This window comes from Rissa tridactyla, chromosome 4, assembly GCF_028500815.1.
Source record: "Rissa tridactyla isolate bRisTri1 chromosome 4, bRisTri1.patW.cur.20221130, whole genome shotgun sequence".
Classification (NCBI taxonomy): Eukaryota; Metazoa; Chordata; class Aves; order Charadriiformes; family Laridae; genus Rissa; species Rissa tridactyla.
Genome location: NC_071469.1, coordinates 46,525,542 through 46,542,927, shown reverse-complemented (window position 1 = coordinate 46,542,927; position 17,386 = coordinate 46,525,542). Strand labels below are relative to the sequence as shown.

Sequence of the window (17,386 nt, the reverse complement as noted above, 5' to 3'; positions counted from 1 at the left end):
GAAGTGTTGGGGGGGGGCAAACAGCGGCGTGGGGGTTGGCCGCGGATCCCTGACGTCGTGGTGCCCCCCCACCCCCCTATTCCCGCCGCCACAGTGAGGCTTTGCGGCGGGGGGGCGCACATCTGGGGGCGGCACATCTGGGAGCGGGGGAGGGAGGGGGCGGGGGGAGCGGGGGGAGGACCGGGCCGAGCCGGTAGCGCCGGGTCCTCCCCTCCTCCCGCCCCTCCCCGCCCCTCCGCCGCGCACGGCGCCGCCGGGAGCCGGGAGCCGGCCGGGGCCATGCGTGCCGGAGCCCCCGACGGCGCGGCGGCGTGCTCGGCGCTGCACCATGGCCGCTGAGAACCGCTCGGCGGCGGGCGGCGGCGGGTCCTGGGGGCTGCCCGGTGAGTCGCTGCTCGGGGGCTCCGTATGCAGGGGGCGGGAGGGACAGGGCATCCCCGCGGGCCCCTCCCGGAGAGTCCCTGCGGGGGAGTGGGAGGTGAAGGCGGGGGGGGCAGCATGGCTTGAGGGTGCATGGGGAGCGGGCTGCGTATCCCCGGTCGCCCCAGGAATGGGGGGAGGTGTCTCTCTGCCAACTTTCCCGCACTCCTGCGTCCCTCCGGGAACCCCGGGGGCGTCCCGCGGGTCGGGACCCCCGCGTTCGTTCACTGCCCCGGGATGTGTGGAGTCGTGCAGGGCTGCAGCCCTGCCAGGGCACCGGGACGGGGTCTGGCATCCCCCCTTCGCTACTCCCATCCAAATTTACACTGCTCCCCGGGATCCGTGGTCCGAGGCACCTCGTGTCCCTCTGATCACCTAAGAACTGGCCCTGTCAGAGCCTTACCGCGGGCATATGAGCAGCCTGCACCCCCGGGAGCAGGCACCCCCCCAGCGGGGAAGCCAGGGCAGGGGTTATTTGCTCCCCTGGTGCCTCCTCTTGGAAGGAGATTTGTTTTCTGGGCAGGAAACTACCTGCATGCTTTCTTTGCTTCTCTCTATATTCCAACTAGAGCAGCAGGGACAAGATCCCGTATCTTTTGGATGTTTTGTCCCCAACCTGAACAAAACCCCTCTGGCCCTTGTGGCCACCTCCCAGGGCATGACTAGGCAGAAGTCCCCCCACCTCCCCGCAGAGCCCTTTGCTGGGCTGGGCATTGCAAGGGAGGCAGATCTTGCCCCCTCTCTCCCTAGGTGTGGACCCCATCTGCCCTTTAGCCCTTGGTGGCCCCACTGCACCATCCCCACTGGTAAATGCAGAGCTGCCCCGTTGCTCTCTGTGGCCCATCGTGGCCAAGAGTTGGGCAGCCCCACCCTTCTTTCCTCCACCTGAAATGACATTGGCTTCAAATTAGGGGACAGTTCTTGTCACATTTTTAAATCAAAGCGGCAATAGCTTCTCTTATGTCCTTCTTTAAACCCCTCTGACTGTGACATGGCCACATTTTCTACCTGGTCTTTGCAAAGACCAGGGCTAGGGAGATATTTCCCCATCTGAGGAACAGTTAGCGTTCCTCTGTGCCCTGCTGGTGGCTGGCAAAGCTGGTGGGCTCTGCTTGGGCTTTTGGAGGCTCCCTGCTTTGCCACAGGTGCCTTAAGTGACCTCCAAGGGTATCTCAGTTTCTCCTGCCACTACTTGCAGGATGATCGGGGGGGTGGGGTGGGGCTGGGAGGGCTGGTACCCACCCAGTGGGGTGGCTTGTGGATGCTGGCACTGTCTATCAAAATACTCAGGTGCCAGGGTCCTAGACCCCAGGCTTTCATTGAAACATCACCAGTGGCAATGCTCACGTTGAAATCACAGGCGACAGCAAGACGCTTTTTGCTGTCACTACTGCTGGGCATCACGCCCTGCTTCCTAACGCCTTGACTTCTGTGATCTGGGCACCTGCTGCTGCTCTCCAGCCTGGACTAGGCCCCCATGAGGCATTCCAACAGACAACGGGGCATCCGAGGGGGCAACTTCACCCATACAGGGAACCTAAGAAATAGCAACCCATCCCCAGCTCACCCCTCAGCTGGGCTGGTGGCCAGCGGGTAGAGCCCCTGGGTGGGGATGGGAGCAGGTATCTGCGGGGGTGGTGGTGTCCCTGTGCATGGTAGCCCCCAGTTCCAGCAGGAGCCAAGCCAACAGGCCCTTGCTTAGAGCTGGGAGCAAGTTCCCAGGTCTGCCAGCCAGAGCAGCAGCAGTCCTGGGAGTGACCCGATGAGTGGACAGCAGGAATCTGCTGGGAGAAGGAGGAGGAGGGCTACCAGTAAAAGTGGTTTGTTTATTCACATAAGGGGCATACCCCTCTCGGTGGGTCAGTCTGGTTTCTTTCATAGAAGAGAAATGAACTGAAATGATTAATTAACGCTGTGATCCAATTACTCTGAGTTTGCAGAAGGAGCATGGTTTTTCTCTTTAAACTGTCCCCACGAGGATCCTATTGATATCAGGTTTTGTCATGGTTGGGGCTTTGGTTTTTTTTGTTTGTTTGTTTTAAATTAAAATGACAAACATCTCCCCAGGAAAAAAAAAAAAAGAACAAAACCAGGGAATAAAAATAGTGAGACCACGATGAGCAGCTGATGCAGAGCAGTCCCTAGCACACCTTCGCTGTGGAGTCCTTCTCCTCCTGCCCTGCCAAGCCCTGCCCAGCAGCACCCACAGAGGTGAAGAGGGTTGGTGAGTGCCCAGCCGAGGTGGCAGACGCAGCTCTGCAACGACAGCGGAGAGAGCGGTAGTGAGAGGAGAGGGAAACAGAGGCTGTTTGCAAGGGGCTGCTGCTTTCTGCACAAAGACATCTCCTCTTTCCACAGGCACGTAGATGCATCAAGAATTTCATGTGCGCAAGCTGACCCCTTCTCCTTGGCACACTAAATCAGGGCTTTGGTGGGCACCTTCTGGAGAAGCAGGCGTTGTCCTTGAGCCAGTCTCTGGTTGGTCTGGCATGGGGCTATGCCCTTGTTGCCCTCCAGTAAGCCAAGGGAGGAGGTCTGATTTGCATTTCAGCATCCATTCTGGGCTGGGTCTAAAACTGCGTATTTAAAGGACGTGTGTTTTGGAGAGATGTGAGGGTGTGGGACCTGGTGCAGCCAAGAAATGGAAGTTTGGACCACAATGTTCCCATTCTACTTCCCCTCCTCTCTTCATCACTCTCCCAGCATCCCCCACTGACTGCTCTTTAGCCCACCTTAGCACCAGTGCCCATCACAAGTGTGCCAGGTAGTGGTGGGGCTCAGAACCTGGGCCATGTAGAAGCCTCTTCAAACCAGCGTTTGGAGCCCCGCCAAAGCAATCCCTCTTCTGAGGGATTTGGGCGACCAGTTAGAAAACAGCCGTCAGTTTCTAGGAAGACTCACATGCTCTCCTGCCCAGGGCCCCTGCAGGCTGGGCGGTGAGGGTCTTACTGGGTGGCTGTTACCTAACTCATAGCCAAGTGGAGGAGTGTGCCAGCCCTGACCGTGCCCTGGGAGAGCACTGGCCACCACGACATTCCTTTAACCTTCTAGGCATGGGAAAGGCTTGCTGCATCCAGACCCTTCAACGTACTGAGGTTGGCCCTTGCGCTATATTCAGGCAAATTCATTTGCTGAAGCTTCAAGGGCAAGATAGGCATTTCCCGGCCAAATGAATCTGGGGCGAGTGCTCCCTGTGCAGGGTTGCCCGCTACACCAGGATTTTGCTGGTGCAGGAGCACAGGGAAGGGTGTCTCGCCTACAGGTCCCACCCTTGATGTTTAGCAGCAGGGTTTTAGCAGCAGAGACACAACCAGCCCCCATTCTCCCCTGGCAGACACCCAGGTGTCCCACCCTGTGTGCGTCTTGGCAACCATCCTGCTTTCCCTGCGGGTGGATGCACCGGTCCTGCTGGGCCTTGACTTTGGGCCAGGATGCTGTCGTTTGACCTGGCTTCAGACCTTGAGTCCCCCGGCACAGCGAGCATTGGCAAGTGAGGCTCTGCCGGAGACGCTCCCTATGCCAGTCCCTTGCGTGCTGGGCACAGCTGTTCATGCCTTTGCCCTGGGGCTGCTCTCAGGACCCTCCAGAGATGTCTTCAGCCTGGAGGCTGCACTGCACAGGGCAGGGGGGAACTCAAGCAAAGACTCAGTTTATACCTTGTAAAATGTAAGTTTGCTGAGAAAATTAACTTCACCGGCCTGTCCAAGCCTCCAAATGCAGTGGCTGCAGGTGCAGAGCCTTGTCCCTCTGACAATCCCTGAAACCATTGCTGGAGCTCCTGCAAATCAGAGCCGTGGGAGTGACGTCGACCCTCCTGTCTCTTCGTGACCCTGTCCCCATCACCCCTGGCGTCCCGTGCTCCACTCAGTGCTTGAGGCAGCAGCAGAGGTGCCCAAGTGCCCCGTCCCCCTCCCGTCCCCCCTTGCTCCAGCATTAGGCAGGCGGAGACGTGCCAGTGCAGAGGACCTGCACCCACCCCGGGCACTGTTTCCGTGACTCAGAGAGGGCTGGAGAGGGATGCGGGGGAATCACAGGGCTGTTTGCTTGTCTTCAAGAGCCTTGCAGAGGAGTTTCATCCTAGGTCAGCTGGCGCAGGAAGCGCAGCAGCTGGGAAGTTTGTCCTTTAAAGGCAGGACTCAGTGTAAACCGTGGAGCTCCTCGGACGCAGTGGGCTCGGCCGGAGCTATCGACGTGGTACTGAGCTATTGAGGCCAGCTGCACTCCTCTAGCCAAGGAAGCCAGGCGGAGAAGCAGCCCCTCTGCTACAACTGCTGTTAAATCTAATGTATTTTCTGGTACCTTGCAGCTTGTAGCAGCAGCATGTCTTGGCGCTGCTGCAGCTGGGCGGGAGGCAGCGGGGGGCTGGCACCAAGTGCCTCAGCTGGAGGCGGCTGGAGGACGGGGGTGAAGTGTCGTCCGCAGGTTTGAGGCTTGCGGTGGAGTTGGTTTATGTTGGCTGGTTAACGGGTTAATGTCTTCAGGCTCTTTAAGCAGAATGAGATTGATTCATCTGTGGGAAACTCAGCCCTCCAGTTGTGCAACACCGAGGTCTGAAAACATCACTCTACAAACACAATGTCCCAGGCCCTGGCGTCCGCTCCGGGTCACGGGGCAGCTCTCCAGAGGCATGCATGGCGCCTTGCTTCGGTGAATCCCCGCTCACAAACCCTCCCAATGTTGATGTTAGCGGGGCCCCCCCACGGGCGGTGCGGCGGGCTGGCTCTGACATGGAGGGACAGGCATCCTTTGGGGATCTTGGCATGATGGAGAGGCGAAGGAGTGCACCTTGCATCTCCCCATCTTTGGTGCCTTGGGGGTAGTTTGGATCCCTGTTCTGCTGGCAGTTGCATCATGTGCAGTCCCAGTTAAAGCCAAAAATGTGCATGCATTTGTGCAGAGAGGAGTGGAGAGCAATGAAACCCTACTGGCACCAGCCTTTGCCTAACAGGCGTGAGTTGCCTGGGCTTGGGTCTGCCTTTCTGCAGCACTCAGGAGCAGCATCTAGTCGTCTCTAGGCTGCTTGCAGAGCTCAGATCACCCACCACGGCCCGTAAATGATGCCCAACTCTTGAAACCCTCTGCCACCATATGCAGTCGCAGGCAATGAGGTGGCTAAAACCCCTGCCAAGTGCTGCCTGCAGCATTAGTGTTGGGCCATGACAGGTTGGGGACCACCGTCCTGTGGTGAGAGAGGTAACTTCTAGGCAGAGCTGGGCTGCCCGAGCTGGAAAGCTGCAGCCCATGAAGGTTTCCAGCTCCAGCACATTTCCTGCTCTGCCCAGCCAGGAGCTGGTGGGACCCTCCAGGGAAGACATCAGGGAGAGGTTTGCAGGTCTCTGCGTGAGGTTTCTCCCTATCAGAAGAGTTTCTTAGGGCTCTTCTGTGGGGGAGATACGTAATCCCTCCCTGCAACCTGAAGCTATTCACATCTCTTTCCTCTCCATCCCTCCCCTCCTCTGTTGTCACCATGTTTCCTACCTACTCTCCTCCCCTGGTCCCAACGTTTCACATGCTGCCTGTCCATGCCCTAGGCTCCCCTGCCCACCTTCTGCTGCAGCTCCTGTCCTTCACTCTGTCCCCTTGCTCAGGTGTCACCTCCAACGCCAAACCCTCTGTCAGTTCTTGTGGCCAAGTGGGGTGTAATATTTTCAGTTTCCTTTTTCATTAGCACCCCAAAGATTCCTCTCTGCTGTCTGTCCCTGGGACTAGGGCTCTCCTCTGTCACGTCCACATCCATCCGGCAGGGCCCTTGGCTGATCTTGCCAAGAAAATCTTGCCTGATTTTCTGCCCTTGGCTCAGGGCATCAGCTTTCTTTTCTCTCACCCACTGCTCAGCTGGTTTATTCATCCTCTCAAAGCCCTGCAGAGCCTCACCCTGCTCCATGGGGCCAAGGGGCTTTGATTCCCATTGCGCGCTCTTTAAAATTTCAGATGAGCACCTTGGTGTTTTCTCTCTGTGGTGCCTCAGCTCTGGGAGGAGTTGCTTACAGAGAAACATGCCTCCCCCTGCTCCAGCCTGGGGCAACGCCACATCCCTGATTACCGGAGGTGTGTCCCCACCCCACGGCCGGTGGGGACCCCAGGGAGAGAGCAAAGAGTGTGGCTGCAGGGTGCTGTGTCGCTGCGTGGGGGCCAGCCCCCGCCTTGCCCAGTGCCAGCCCTGGCTCCCGGGGGGGCTGGGGAGGGCTGGCACCCTGGGTGAGTGGAGGGGACCTGGCGTGGGTGACCACAGCTGTATGGGGCAGTGGCAGAGTGAGGGGGCTTCCTTGCAACTGGCTTCCCCAAAGAGGGGCTGAGTCCATCCCCCTTGCTGTCCCCAGGCAAGGCCTGGCCTTGTCCCTGGCGCAGGGAGAGCTGTTCTTCTAAGCAACCAGACCTGGAGTCTTGCAACTCCCTGCCCTCATCCCCCCAGTCCCCGCTCCAGCGCCATCTCTCCCGCAGGCGTCTGATCCCGGCTGCTAACTTCTCCCTGGGGAGAGCCCAGCTAATCCAGGCAGCCACTTGTTGTTGTAATCCTCTGTCGTCCTCGCCCTCCTTCCCCTCTCTGCCCGCTGAGCCCAAAGCCCTTCCCGGCAGCGGGACCTGTAGCTGGCTTATTTCTGCTGCACTGCCTTGAAACAGCTGGCTCGTATTAAAGCTTCAGCCTAGAGATAGAAAAGAACATGAGCATCTCTCTGAGGCAGAGAGCATTAATGCAGTAGCCGGGAGGGGAGAAGCGCGGCTCTAGCCCAGGCTCAGCTGAAAGCCCAGCACCTCACGGGCACGGGCTGAGCTCTGCCGCCAGCCCAGAGCTGCAGTCCTGGGGAGGCCAAGGCAGAGGGAGGGGATGGTGGCCGTGGTGAGCCTTCTCCCCCCGTGATGTTACCCACCGGAGCCGGCGCGGGAGCTGCTGGGGAGCTGCCGGTGCCCGGGAGCTGTGGGCAGGGCCCAGTGGGGTAAGGCTGGGGTTGGCTTGCATGGCATTTGCCGGGTGCGCTTGCTATTAGCTTTCCATTGATAGGGCATTTATTGGGCCTAATAATTGGGTGACAGATGGTTAATTAATTGTCAGAGCGGCCAGCGTGCTGGAAGGTTATTTATAGGAGTAACTTCTAACCACTCAGACCCACTTTCTTGCCAATTTGCATCTTGCCTGGTAATGGTGGGTGGCCCCCAATGAGCTGTGTATGATACAGGGCACGTTAGGGATACAGGCAAGCACCAGGGCAGGCAGCTTGGGCAGGGGGGTGCAGCCATGCCAGCTGTGGGATGCTGATGAGTGTGATGGGCCGGGGGCCACTTAGGTGGGTGGCTTGTAAGCCACAGCTCTGACCTGCAAGCACCTCTCATGGCCAGGTGCACGCTGCCTTGGACAGGGTGCCTCGGTTTTGCTTTGAAACGCAGTGACGATCACCTAGTTACAAGCAGCAGGGCAGGCTCCTGGCTTGCTTGGTGGGGGTGGTCATGTTAGGTGACTGCAATGCTCCCTTCTGGCCCCCAACAGAGGAATTTTTCCAAAGCATGATGCACAAAACACGTGCTGAGCACAGGGGGGGGTTCCTCCAGCCCCCTCTCCTCCCCCCGAAGGCTGGCAGCTCCTGCGTTGCTGAGATTACTGCTTCTGTGGTGGCTCCAGGAAAAGCCGTGAGAGTCTCACAGCTTGCGAGGACGGAGGAATTTACTTTGCCTCATCAGAACCAGTTGAACAGCAGAGGAAAAAGAGGAATAAATTATTCAAAGGAAAAATAAAATGCCCAGCTCAACCCCATACATTACTGGAAGGCGCAATTCCCCTGGCATGATGTCTGAGATCTCCTCTGGAGTAGGATAAGGACTTCAGGGGCCCATCGACCCTCGCCGTGCCGGAAGGGTGCCATCTTAATGCAGCAAATCCCACTGGCCCCTCAGCTCCTTTCTGTTTTCCTGGTGGGTTTATTGCCTTCATCATTGCCGATGCGGAGGCATGGGAGCAGCCTGGCACCAGCCCAGCGGAGCCCTCTCCGACCGGGCAAACCCAGGCTGATACCCCTGCCATGCACAGGGCCCCCCTTAGTTCCCTCCCCATAGACTGTATTTCTAAGGTGCCTGTTCCCTGTATCTAGGGGCTCTATTTTCACACTCTTTGAGGGGTGTGAATCTGTCAGCCAGAACAAACCCTCACTAGATGTAAACCCGTGCCATGACTCAGGAACTAATTAACAGCTATTAGATAACGCAATTAGCACCACAAACTCTCACCCCTCTGCAGAGTGTCACCCCTTCCCTTTATGTCGCAGACATGCAGGAGCCATAAACACAAGTATCTTTTCAGCGTCTTCTATCCCTCCCCTCTTTTCTCCCTCTGCCTCCCTCCTTTCCCCCCAGCCGGTTGTGGCTACGCTAACTGCCCAGCCCCGCATCACATCAGCGGTTTGACATGATGGAACTAATCCCATTAAGATTTCCACCCTCTCGACGCTTTTAGGAAAGCCAAGACAAGCAGAGGGATGACGGTGGGGCTGGGAGGGCTGGTGACGCTGGAGCTGATGTGCTCTGGCCGCAGCCGGAGCAGGGAGTGATGTGTGCCTTCCCCCACGATGTCCGTGCAGTGGAGGTGACCGGCTTCCCTCCCTCCTGGAGTCAGGCAGCGCCCGGAGCCCAGCGCGGTGCACCCAGCCAGGAGCTGGCAGCCATGGCCACCCCATCCCTGCTGAGGCAGGACCCCCACCGGGCTTGGGGTCTCCTCAGCTTTGCTGTTCCTCCAAAGGGCTGACTGCACCTGTGCAGAGTAAAAGCTCATCTCTGGTGCAGCTAACACTTGGAAGCCTCTGGGAAAGTAATGGTTTCTCTAATTCCTGTCTTTTTCCTTATGAACCTCTTCTTCCCCGACAGGTGTGTGAGTGTGGGGCTTGGTTTCTGGTGGCGAAGCTTGATGACTCTACTGGGTGCGTTCACAGCCCTGCTCATTCCTAGAGACCTCTCTTCAAGCCACATGTGGACCAGCCATGACTCTATCCTCACCTGTTCCTGCTTCCCTGGCCCGAGGATGAGGATGGGGCTGGGATGGGGGCAGGGAGGGGGCAGCTGGCAGTGGTGTGTGGGATGGGGGCCATGGAAGGGCTTGGGGAGTCTGTGCACAACAGGGAGCAGAGGCAGGGGACACTGGGGCAGTAGGGCTGCTTGCTCCAGGAGCTCATCCCACAGCTCGAGGTGCCACCATCATATGGGCATGTGTAAATACCAGCGTCTCCCGCTGTCTTCACTGCGCCGGTGGGGAGGGTGGCCAGCTCCTGCCATACGGAGAGCGATGGGGAGGGCTGGAGAGACCGAGACCCTCCATCCCACATGTCTGTTGCTAACTGCACACGACAGAGTACCTGCCTCTAGCCAGTGCAGACTTTTTGGATACGGGATGACCATCAGCAGTTCATGACAGGGATTTCTCCTTTCCTACCTGGCAGCTGGCTGCAAGGCACTTTGCAGGGACTGACAGGCAGGAAAAGGTTGCTGGAGTGGCACACAAGGTGTGCAGCAAGGAAAAAGCAGGAGCTTTCCCCCCATGCCCTCAGATGTCACCTTGTGACCAAGGAGGGGTGGGCAACACTGGCTTTGCTCTTTCGCTCTGGAGCTGTCTTCTTGCCCGACAGTGGTGGCACCCATGATCTCAGGCAGCGATGCGGACCCTCCTTTGCCAAGCACTGCCCAAAAAAGGTGTACCTCACCCAAATTACAACCTTCTCTGCTTGGATCTGCATCTGCCTCTGTCTCATCTCTTCATCCATAACGTGCAAGATGTTGGGTGGGAAGGGAGAGGTGTTTCCCTGCCTAGAGGACCCCCTTACTGAGCACTGCAGGGCCCACAGAAACCCTTAGACCATCAGATGCTATCAGTGAGGAGTTGGAGGCTCTTAATGGCTTCGATGGAGAGGAGAAAACCTGCCATAAATCACTGCTGGAAATCCCAGGGAGGGAGGAGGCCAGTGATGGAGTTTGCTGTAGCCGGCTGGTGAGAGCAGGTCTGGGGGAGCACCCACTGAGCACTGCGTGTGCGGGGAGAAAAGCCAACTGGTGTCGCAGGTAGGGGCCTCAGCCCCAGGAGCCCTTCTGAAGTGGCCTCTGGGCTTTGCCAAGGCTGCGTCTCCTCCCTGGCTGCAGTGCTGGCACGGAGGCTTGGGCAGAGGGGGATGGAGGTAGGGAGGCCGATGTGGGATGGGGGAGCCTGAGGGGAGAGGGAGAAGAAATGTGCTTCTGGAGGTGGAGGAGGAGAGAGAGGGGCACTGGGGAGCATGGGGGAGGCATTTAGTGAGGAGACCGCAGGGTCTGGAGAGGTCTCTTGGTGTCTTGGGGGCTTCACAGCGTGACCACTGCAGTGATGCAGCTGGTGTGAGAGCAGAGCTGGAGTCACACCGATGAGGCCATCATGGCATTGCAGCTCTCCCCCGTGCTCCCTCCATCCTCAGGCACATCCTGGGGGTGCAGGCAGAGCTGGGGTGGCCTGAGGGCTGTGCCCCCACCCAGACCCTCCCCACACAGCTCAGGTGCACTCCATCCCAAAGGCAAATGGCAGGATCTATCCCCAGTGCCTATGCAGGCACGACACACAGCTTGGTCAGCTGCTCCGAGACCTGGTGAATTCGTAGCATCCTCGGTCTGCTCCCAGTTCCAGACTGAGCTGCCTGCCCTGCTCAGGGAGGCAAAGGCAGCACGAGGCTGTCCCAGCAAGCTCAGAGAGGGTGTCTGGGGCAGAGGGGAGAGACAGCAGGATGGAGAGAGCAGAAGACAGGGAAAGATGGGATGTCTGACAGGCTGGGGCATGGCAGAAAATAGCCAGGGTGTCTGAGGCCAGGGTGAGTGGTGTAGACATCTTCCGGCTTGTACATGTACATCTGTGTTGTAGGTATCTTCACACCCTTCACCATTTTCCTTCCCGCTCCTGCCCTCAAATGGGAGACTGCTTTATTTTTGCCCTTCAGTGAAGGCTCATTTTCCAAACACCGGTCCTTCACCCTGAGGCTGCAGTTGCCTCTGCCTCAGCGCACCAGTTTCCAGCATGACCTCTGGGTGGCATCCAAAGACACGCCAGTGGGGCTGCGCCAGCCTTTCCCTCCTTCATTTCTTGTGAACTGTACAAGCAGTTTTATGGAGTGGGACAAGCTGGAGTCTTCTTACTTTGGGCAACTGAGAACACAAGCCTCTGTCAGGACCAATAATTAATTAAATGCACTTTGAAGAGGATGCCTGTTCTTGAACTAAAGTGAAAAAAACGAAACCCTTGTTTTAGTGGACACAAAGGAAAGGTTTGTTTTCAAGATTTTCAGTTTCTTCCTGGAAGAGCTGGGTTAGATGTCTGCTTGATTGCTAGCTTGTCTGATCCGTTTGATTAGCTGTTACAAGAATGACGGCTAAATCTTCCCCATCTCACCGAAGCGAAGAATTTTAAACTCATTTCAATTGTACTGAAACCAACCCCCAAACTGCCACGATTATACATTTCTAAGTCATTTTATACACTTGTCACCTCTTCTTGCATCCCTGGATGTGTGCCCAGGAAGAATGGCAGCAGAAACCACTTTTCCTCTGCCTTGATGCATCCCTTGTGCGTGGAGCTCGGTGCGCAGCTGGGCAGTGCTGATGGGCTCCCTCGCCCCGTCAGGTGTTCAGCATTTAGTATCTGCCGAAGGGTGTTGCTTTCTTTTCAAAGCGCTTTGTCTCCGTGGGCCGCATCTAACAGGCTCAGAGGATCACAGTACGGAGGTGTTTCTCTGGCCCTCACCCGCTTCTTTCCCCTGCGAGTGTAAGACAACCCCAGCTGCTATTGCAGCTGTAGCCCTGCTAATGCAGAAGCTGCCTTAATGGCCTTGTTGGTACCTGGGCTTTCGCATCTCAGCTGCCATGCTTCCATTTTCTCACACCTGCCTCTCTTTAAAAAGTGGTTATATTAAAACCTTGGCTGTTTGCTGATGGTAGAAATCTCCCACCCTCACCACAAATGAAAGGCAAGGGCATTTCTTTTAAAATCCCAAAGCCTGCCAAACATTGTTTTGGAGAAAAGTGCGCTAATGGTGTGTTTATACACTTAGCAAAATCATCTTCAGGAGGCCCAGGCATTTGGAGCCAGCGCCGTTTCTTGAGGCGGCTTGCAGAGACACACCGTGCCAAGTGCTCCGGCTGTGCGTGCCAGCATGGATGCCCACCCACAACCCTGTCTCCCGCTGGGCTACCAGCAGCAGCTCCCATGGGGCCAGGTGGGCAGCCCGGCAGGACCCCCACCCCAGGTGGAGCTGCTGGGGAGGCTGCCCTAGCTGGGCTGGTGGGGTTGGGGCTCCCCCAGCGCCGAGGATGGTGCTGGTGAAGGCCCAGTTTGTTTTGGGGACCCGGGTGATGTAGGAGAGACAGGGCCGATGGGAAGCTCCTCCGTCCAGCCGCCTCCCCCAGCACCTTTGCTTCTCCTTACACTTCCAGGAAATTTCCCCTCATCCCAACACATCAGTTTTTGTTCATTGATTGAGGTCCATTGTCCTCTTACCTTGGGGGTTTAGCCACAGGCATCTTGGTTTGGATGAAGGCCGTCTTTCTGTCCATAATTTTTGCTGCCTTTCATAAATAATTCCATGTAGCAGGCTGAGATGGCTGGGTTCACCCTTTATGTCTCGACAGCCGGTGTGGCTGCGGCTGCAGTGTGATGTGGCACTGGGGGAAGGGGCCAGCATTTCCCGGCATCGCTGGCTGATGGCATGCGTATGGCCCCCTCCCTCTCCTGTGCCTGTTGGGTCTGGGCTGTGAACCGGGCCAAGAGAAATTACCCAGTTTCATCCTTGTTTGGGTTGTCTGCATCCACCTCTGAGCATATCACCCCTTCGTCAAGGCCACATTGGTTGGAAAGTTTGGTGCCCCTCAGTAAGATACTGTGGGACTTGCATGAACTCCTTGGGGCTGAAGCTGTAGCGTAACTTGCCGTTTTCCCTGTCCCAGATTTCATCTTCCATAAGGAGCTGTTTGCTGCCAGAGATGCAGGTGAGCTGTGCAAGCCATGGCATGGGCTTTGGGGAGTGCTTTGCCTATGGGTAACCCCCTGCTGGGGAGATGCTTTGGGGAGACCAGCAGGACATGCCTGGGGCACACCATACACCTGGCTCTCATCCCTGGGGCAAGGCACTGGCTCCGTGCCATGCTGCCCTTGCAGCGAGTGCTGTGGAACACCGCTCAGTTCCTCAGCCACCTTCTTCCTGCGGCCTCTTGGCCTCTGCATGCCTCCCCAGGACACTCTGGAGCTGTGCTCCTGCTGGGAGATGGTCCTTGTTCTTGCAGAGAGGGACCATCGTACCCTGGCTGAAGGGCTGTCCCCAGCCCTGTCTCTGCCCCTCTCCCTGCAGCCCCCTATATCTCCTCCATTGCTAAGTGGGTACACAAAAAGTGCCTTTAAAGAGGTCCTGGGGTGAAGGCTGCAATGCCAGAAGGAGATTTTTTGAGCACTAGACAAGAGCAGTGCTGGCCTGGGAAACCGAGAAGGCAGCAAATGCTGCCTACAGTGGGGCCGGGCAGCCCCCGCTCCTCATCCCCAGGGCTGTATCATGGGGTGTTGCGCGGCTCAGCCTGCACACAGGGACATGCCACTTCTGCAGCTTGTTAGTGTGGGTGCCACAAGAGGACAGCTAAGGTACGGTATCAGGGTGTGCTTCCCAACCTCCACCTTCCTCGCTCCCCTGCTGCAGATGTGGGGTCCTCACACACATCTCGGGAAAGGGCCAGCCAGCAGCAGTGCAGCAGGAGCAGGAGGTGGGAAGGGAGGGACAGAAAGCAGAAAAAGGGATGCAGTGAAGCTACAGCAGCTCACAGCCATGGTGCTGCGGCTGGACAGTCACAGGGGCCAGCAGGTGTAACATTCTCCTGTTCTGTCCCCACTCCCCTTGCAGACTCCATGCACAACCTCTCTGCTCAGCCCTGGCAGGCGAAGATGGCAAACCTGACCTACGACAACTTCACCCTGGGCAACCGCTCCGAGGTGACCATCCAGCCTCCCACCAACTACAAGACAGTAGAGCTGGTTTTCATCGCCACGGTCACCGGCTCGCTCAGCCTCGTCACTGTGGTGGGGAACATCCTGGTGATGCTGTCCATCAAGGTGAACCGCCAGCTCCAGACTGTCAACAATTACTTCCTCTTCAGCCTGGCCTGCGCGGACCTCATCATTGGAGTCTTCTCCATGAACCTCTACACAGTCTACATCATCAAAGGCTACTGGCCTCTGGGGGCCGTGGTGTGTGACCTGTGGCTGGCCCTGGACTATGTGGTGAGCAATGCCTCTGTCATGAACTTACTCATTATCAGCTTTGACCGGTACTTCTGTGTCACCAAGCCCCTGACATACCCGGCCAGGAGGACCACCAAGATGGCGGGGCTAATGATCGCGGCTGCATGGATATTGTCCTTCATTCTCTGGGCCCCTGCCATCTTGTTCTGGCAGTTTATTGTGGGCAAGAGGACAGTCCCTGAGAGGGAATGCTACATCCAGTTCCTCTCCAACCCAGCGGTGACCTTCGGCACAGCCATTGCTGCTTTCTACCTGCCTGTGGTCATCATGACGGTGCTGTACATCCACATCTCCCTGGCCAGCAGGAGCAGGGTGAGGAGGCACAAGCCTGAAAGCAGGAAAGAGAGGAAAGGCAAGTCCCTCAGCTTCTTCAAGGGCCCGGTGATCAAACAGAACAACAATAACTCCCCCAAGAGGGCTGTGGAGGTGAAGGAGGAGGTGAGGAATGGGAAGGTGGATGACCAGCCTTCAGCACAGACAGAGGCCACTGGCCATCAGGAGGAGAAGGAGACCTCCAATGAGTCCAGCACAGTCAGCATGACCCAGACCACAAAAGACAAGCCCACAGCAGAAATCTTGCCAGCAGGGCAAGGACAGAGCCCAGCCCACCCTCGGGTGAACCCATCTTCTAAGTGGTCCAAGATTAAGATCGTCACCAAACAGACTGGGACCGAATGCGTCACTGCCATTGAGATCGTCCCAGCTAAGGCAGGAGCCTCTGAGCACAACTCCCTGGCCAACAGCCGCCCGGCCAACGTTGCCAGGAAGTTTGCTAGCATCGCCAGGAGCCAAGTACGGAAGAAGCGCCAGATGGCAGCCCGGGAAAAGAAAGTCACCCGCACCATATTTGCTATCCTGCTAGCCTTCATACTCACATGGACTCCATACAACGTGATGGTCCTCATTAACACCTTCTGTGAGACCTGCGTACCCGAAACAGTGTGGTCCATCGGCTACTGGCTCTGCTATGTCAACAGCACCATCAACCCAGCCTGCTATGCCCTCTGCAATGCCACTTTCAAGAAAACCTTCAAGCACCTTCTCATGTGCCAGTACAGAAACATTGGCACAGCCAGATAAGCTGGCACTCAGGGACCACTTCAGCAATGTTATGGAAGCCCTTCCCTTTGCCTCCTTTGCCGGGGGGGTGTCCTCTGCTCCCCACTCACAACAGTGCAGACTGTGCAGTGATTGCAGATGATGCCCTTCATCCAGTGCTGACAAAGGTCAAAGGCACCCCTGAGCTGCAGCCCCTTCAAGTCACCTCAGGCGTGGGGACCAGCTTGGGGAGCCAGTGGGAAAGTTGGAGGCAAGAGGAGGAGATGTGGTCACCAGGAGCCCTCCCCAGCTCCCTGCTCTTGAGAGGCTGGCCAAATGGCAACAGCATTTGTCCTAAGACTGGATGCCTCTTCTTCCCCTGGCTGACCATCTCCAGGGCATCAGAGCTTGTCTGCATGCAGACGGCCTAATGCTGGATGCTTTCAATAGGCTTTTAAACCATTTATTACCCAAGAAATGAAAAGAAACCAGGGCCAAAAATTTGCCAGCCAACTTGGACCAGGTTGTCTTGGGTGTGCTCACTGGGAGTCCTGCTGGCCCAGCCACGCAGTCAAGTTTGCACCCTAGCAGATGTGGCAAGCTCCTTTCTTTCCCTTCAGAGACGCCATCGTACATCCTCACCCAGGGACTGGGGGGATGAATTTTTCCCTGGGCTTCGTCTCCGCTCTCCCCTTCATGCCCTTTCTGGCCTTGGCCAGCAGTTGGCTGGACAGACAGACAGATAGACCAAGCATCTCACTCCTGTGTGAGGAGTGTGAAACCCAGTCACCTCCTACAAAGATGGAAGGTAAAACTGCAAAGAAAAGCAGTGGTGTGGTGCAGGACTTCTCTCCATGGCCCTGCGGAAATGTGGCCCCTGAGAAGTGGGCAGCAACGACAGTGAAAATAACTGTCCTTGGGAGGGACAGGGTGGGCTGGAGGGACTCAGAGGGGGTTGGGAAGAGGGTCTGCAATGTGGCCAAGGTGCCCCATGTCTCACCTGAGCCATGAGCAGGTCCACGATCTCCCCATGGCAGGTGTGGGAGGCCTGGTGCACAGCTCTGGGGGCAGGAGAGGATGGCAGTGGCCCCCAGCCCTGCTCCTGCCCTGGGTGCAGGGGGAGGTCCTGGGGAGGCCAAAGGAGCTGGCTGCTGAGCTTTGTAAATGGATGTAACCCTGTCGTCAGTGTTGTGGTGGAGCCCTCAGCATGCGGGCTTCAGCCAGCGTCTCCAGCCCCCTCCCAGCCCACCTGTGTGCGCAGCCCAGACCACCCCAGGGCTGCTCCTCAGCTTCTCCCAAAGCTGGGTCTCCACAAGTCTTGTGGGCACGGCCGAGTGCAGCAGAGGGACGAGGGATGGGATGGGGCCATGCTGGCACCGGCAAACTATGCGTCTGTATGTCCTTCCTGTCCCCACGCCGGGGCGATGCTGTGCAACCTGGAGAAAGGGTCCCCAGGCGGGGACCTCCCCCCGCCACTGCCTTTAGGATAATTCACATAGTGGTGCCCAAATTGTCTGGTGGGCTTTTGTTTTGTTTTGTTTTGTTTTTTTTTAAACTGTTACAACGACAGCCCAATCCACCCCAAGACAAATAAAGACCCCTGACCAGAAACCAACCCTGGCCACAGCGTGAGGAGTGAATGAGTTGTCACCTCATGGC

At 57.3% G+C, this 17,386-nt stretch overlaps 1 protein-coding gene across 1 annotated transcript; it reads left to right on the top strand.

Annotated features, from left to right (window-relative positions):
* Window positions 1-276: 276 nt before the first annotated feature.
* Window positions 277-17,329, top strand: CHRM4 (cholinergic receptor muscarinic 4). The gene is made up of 2 exons (XM_054199575.1): window positions 277-383; window positions 14,292-17,329. Exons 1-2 carry the CDS (start codon window positions 329-331, stop codon window positions 15,767-15,769), a joined length of 1,533 nt encoding a protein of 510 aa, XP_054055550.1. The 5' UTR covers window positions 277-328; the 3' UTR covers window positions 15,770-17,329.
* Window positions 17,330-17,386: the final 57 nt, after the last annotated feature.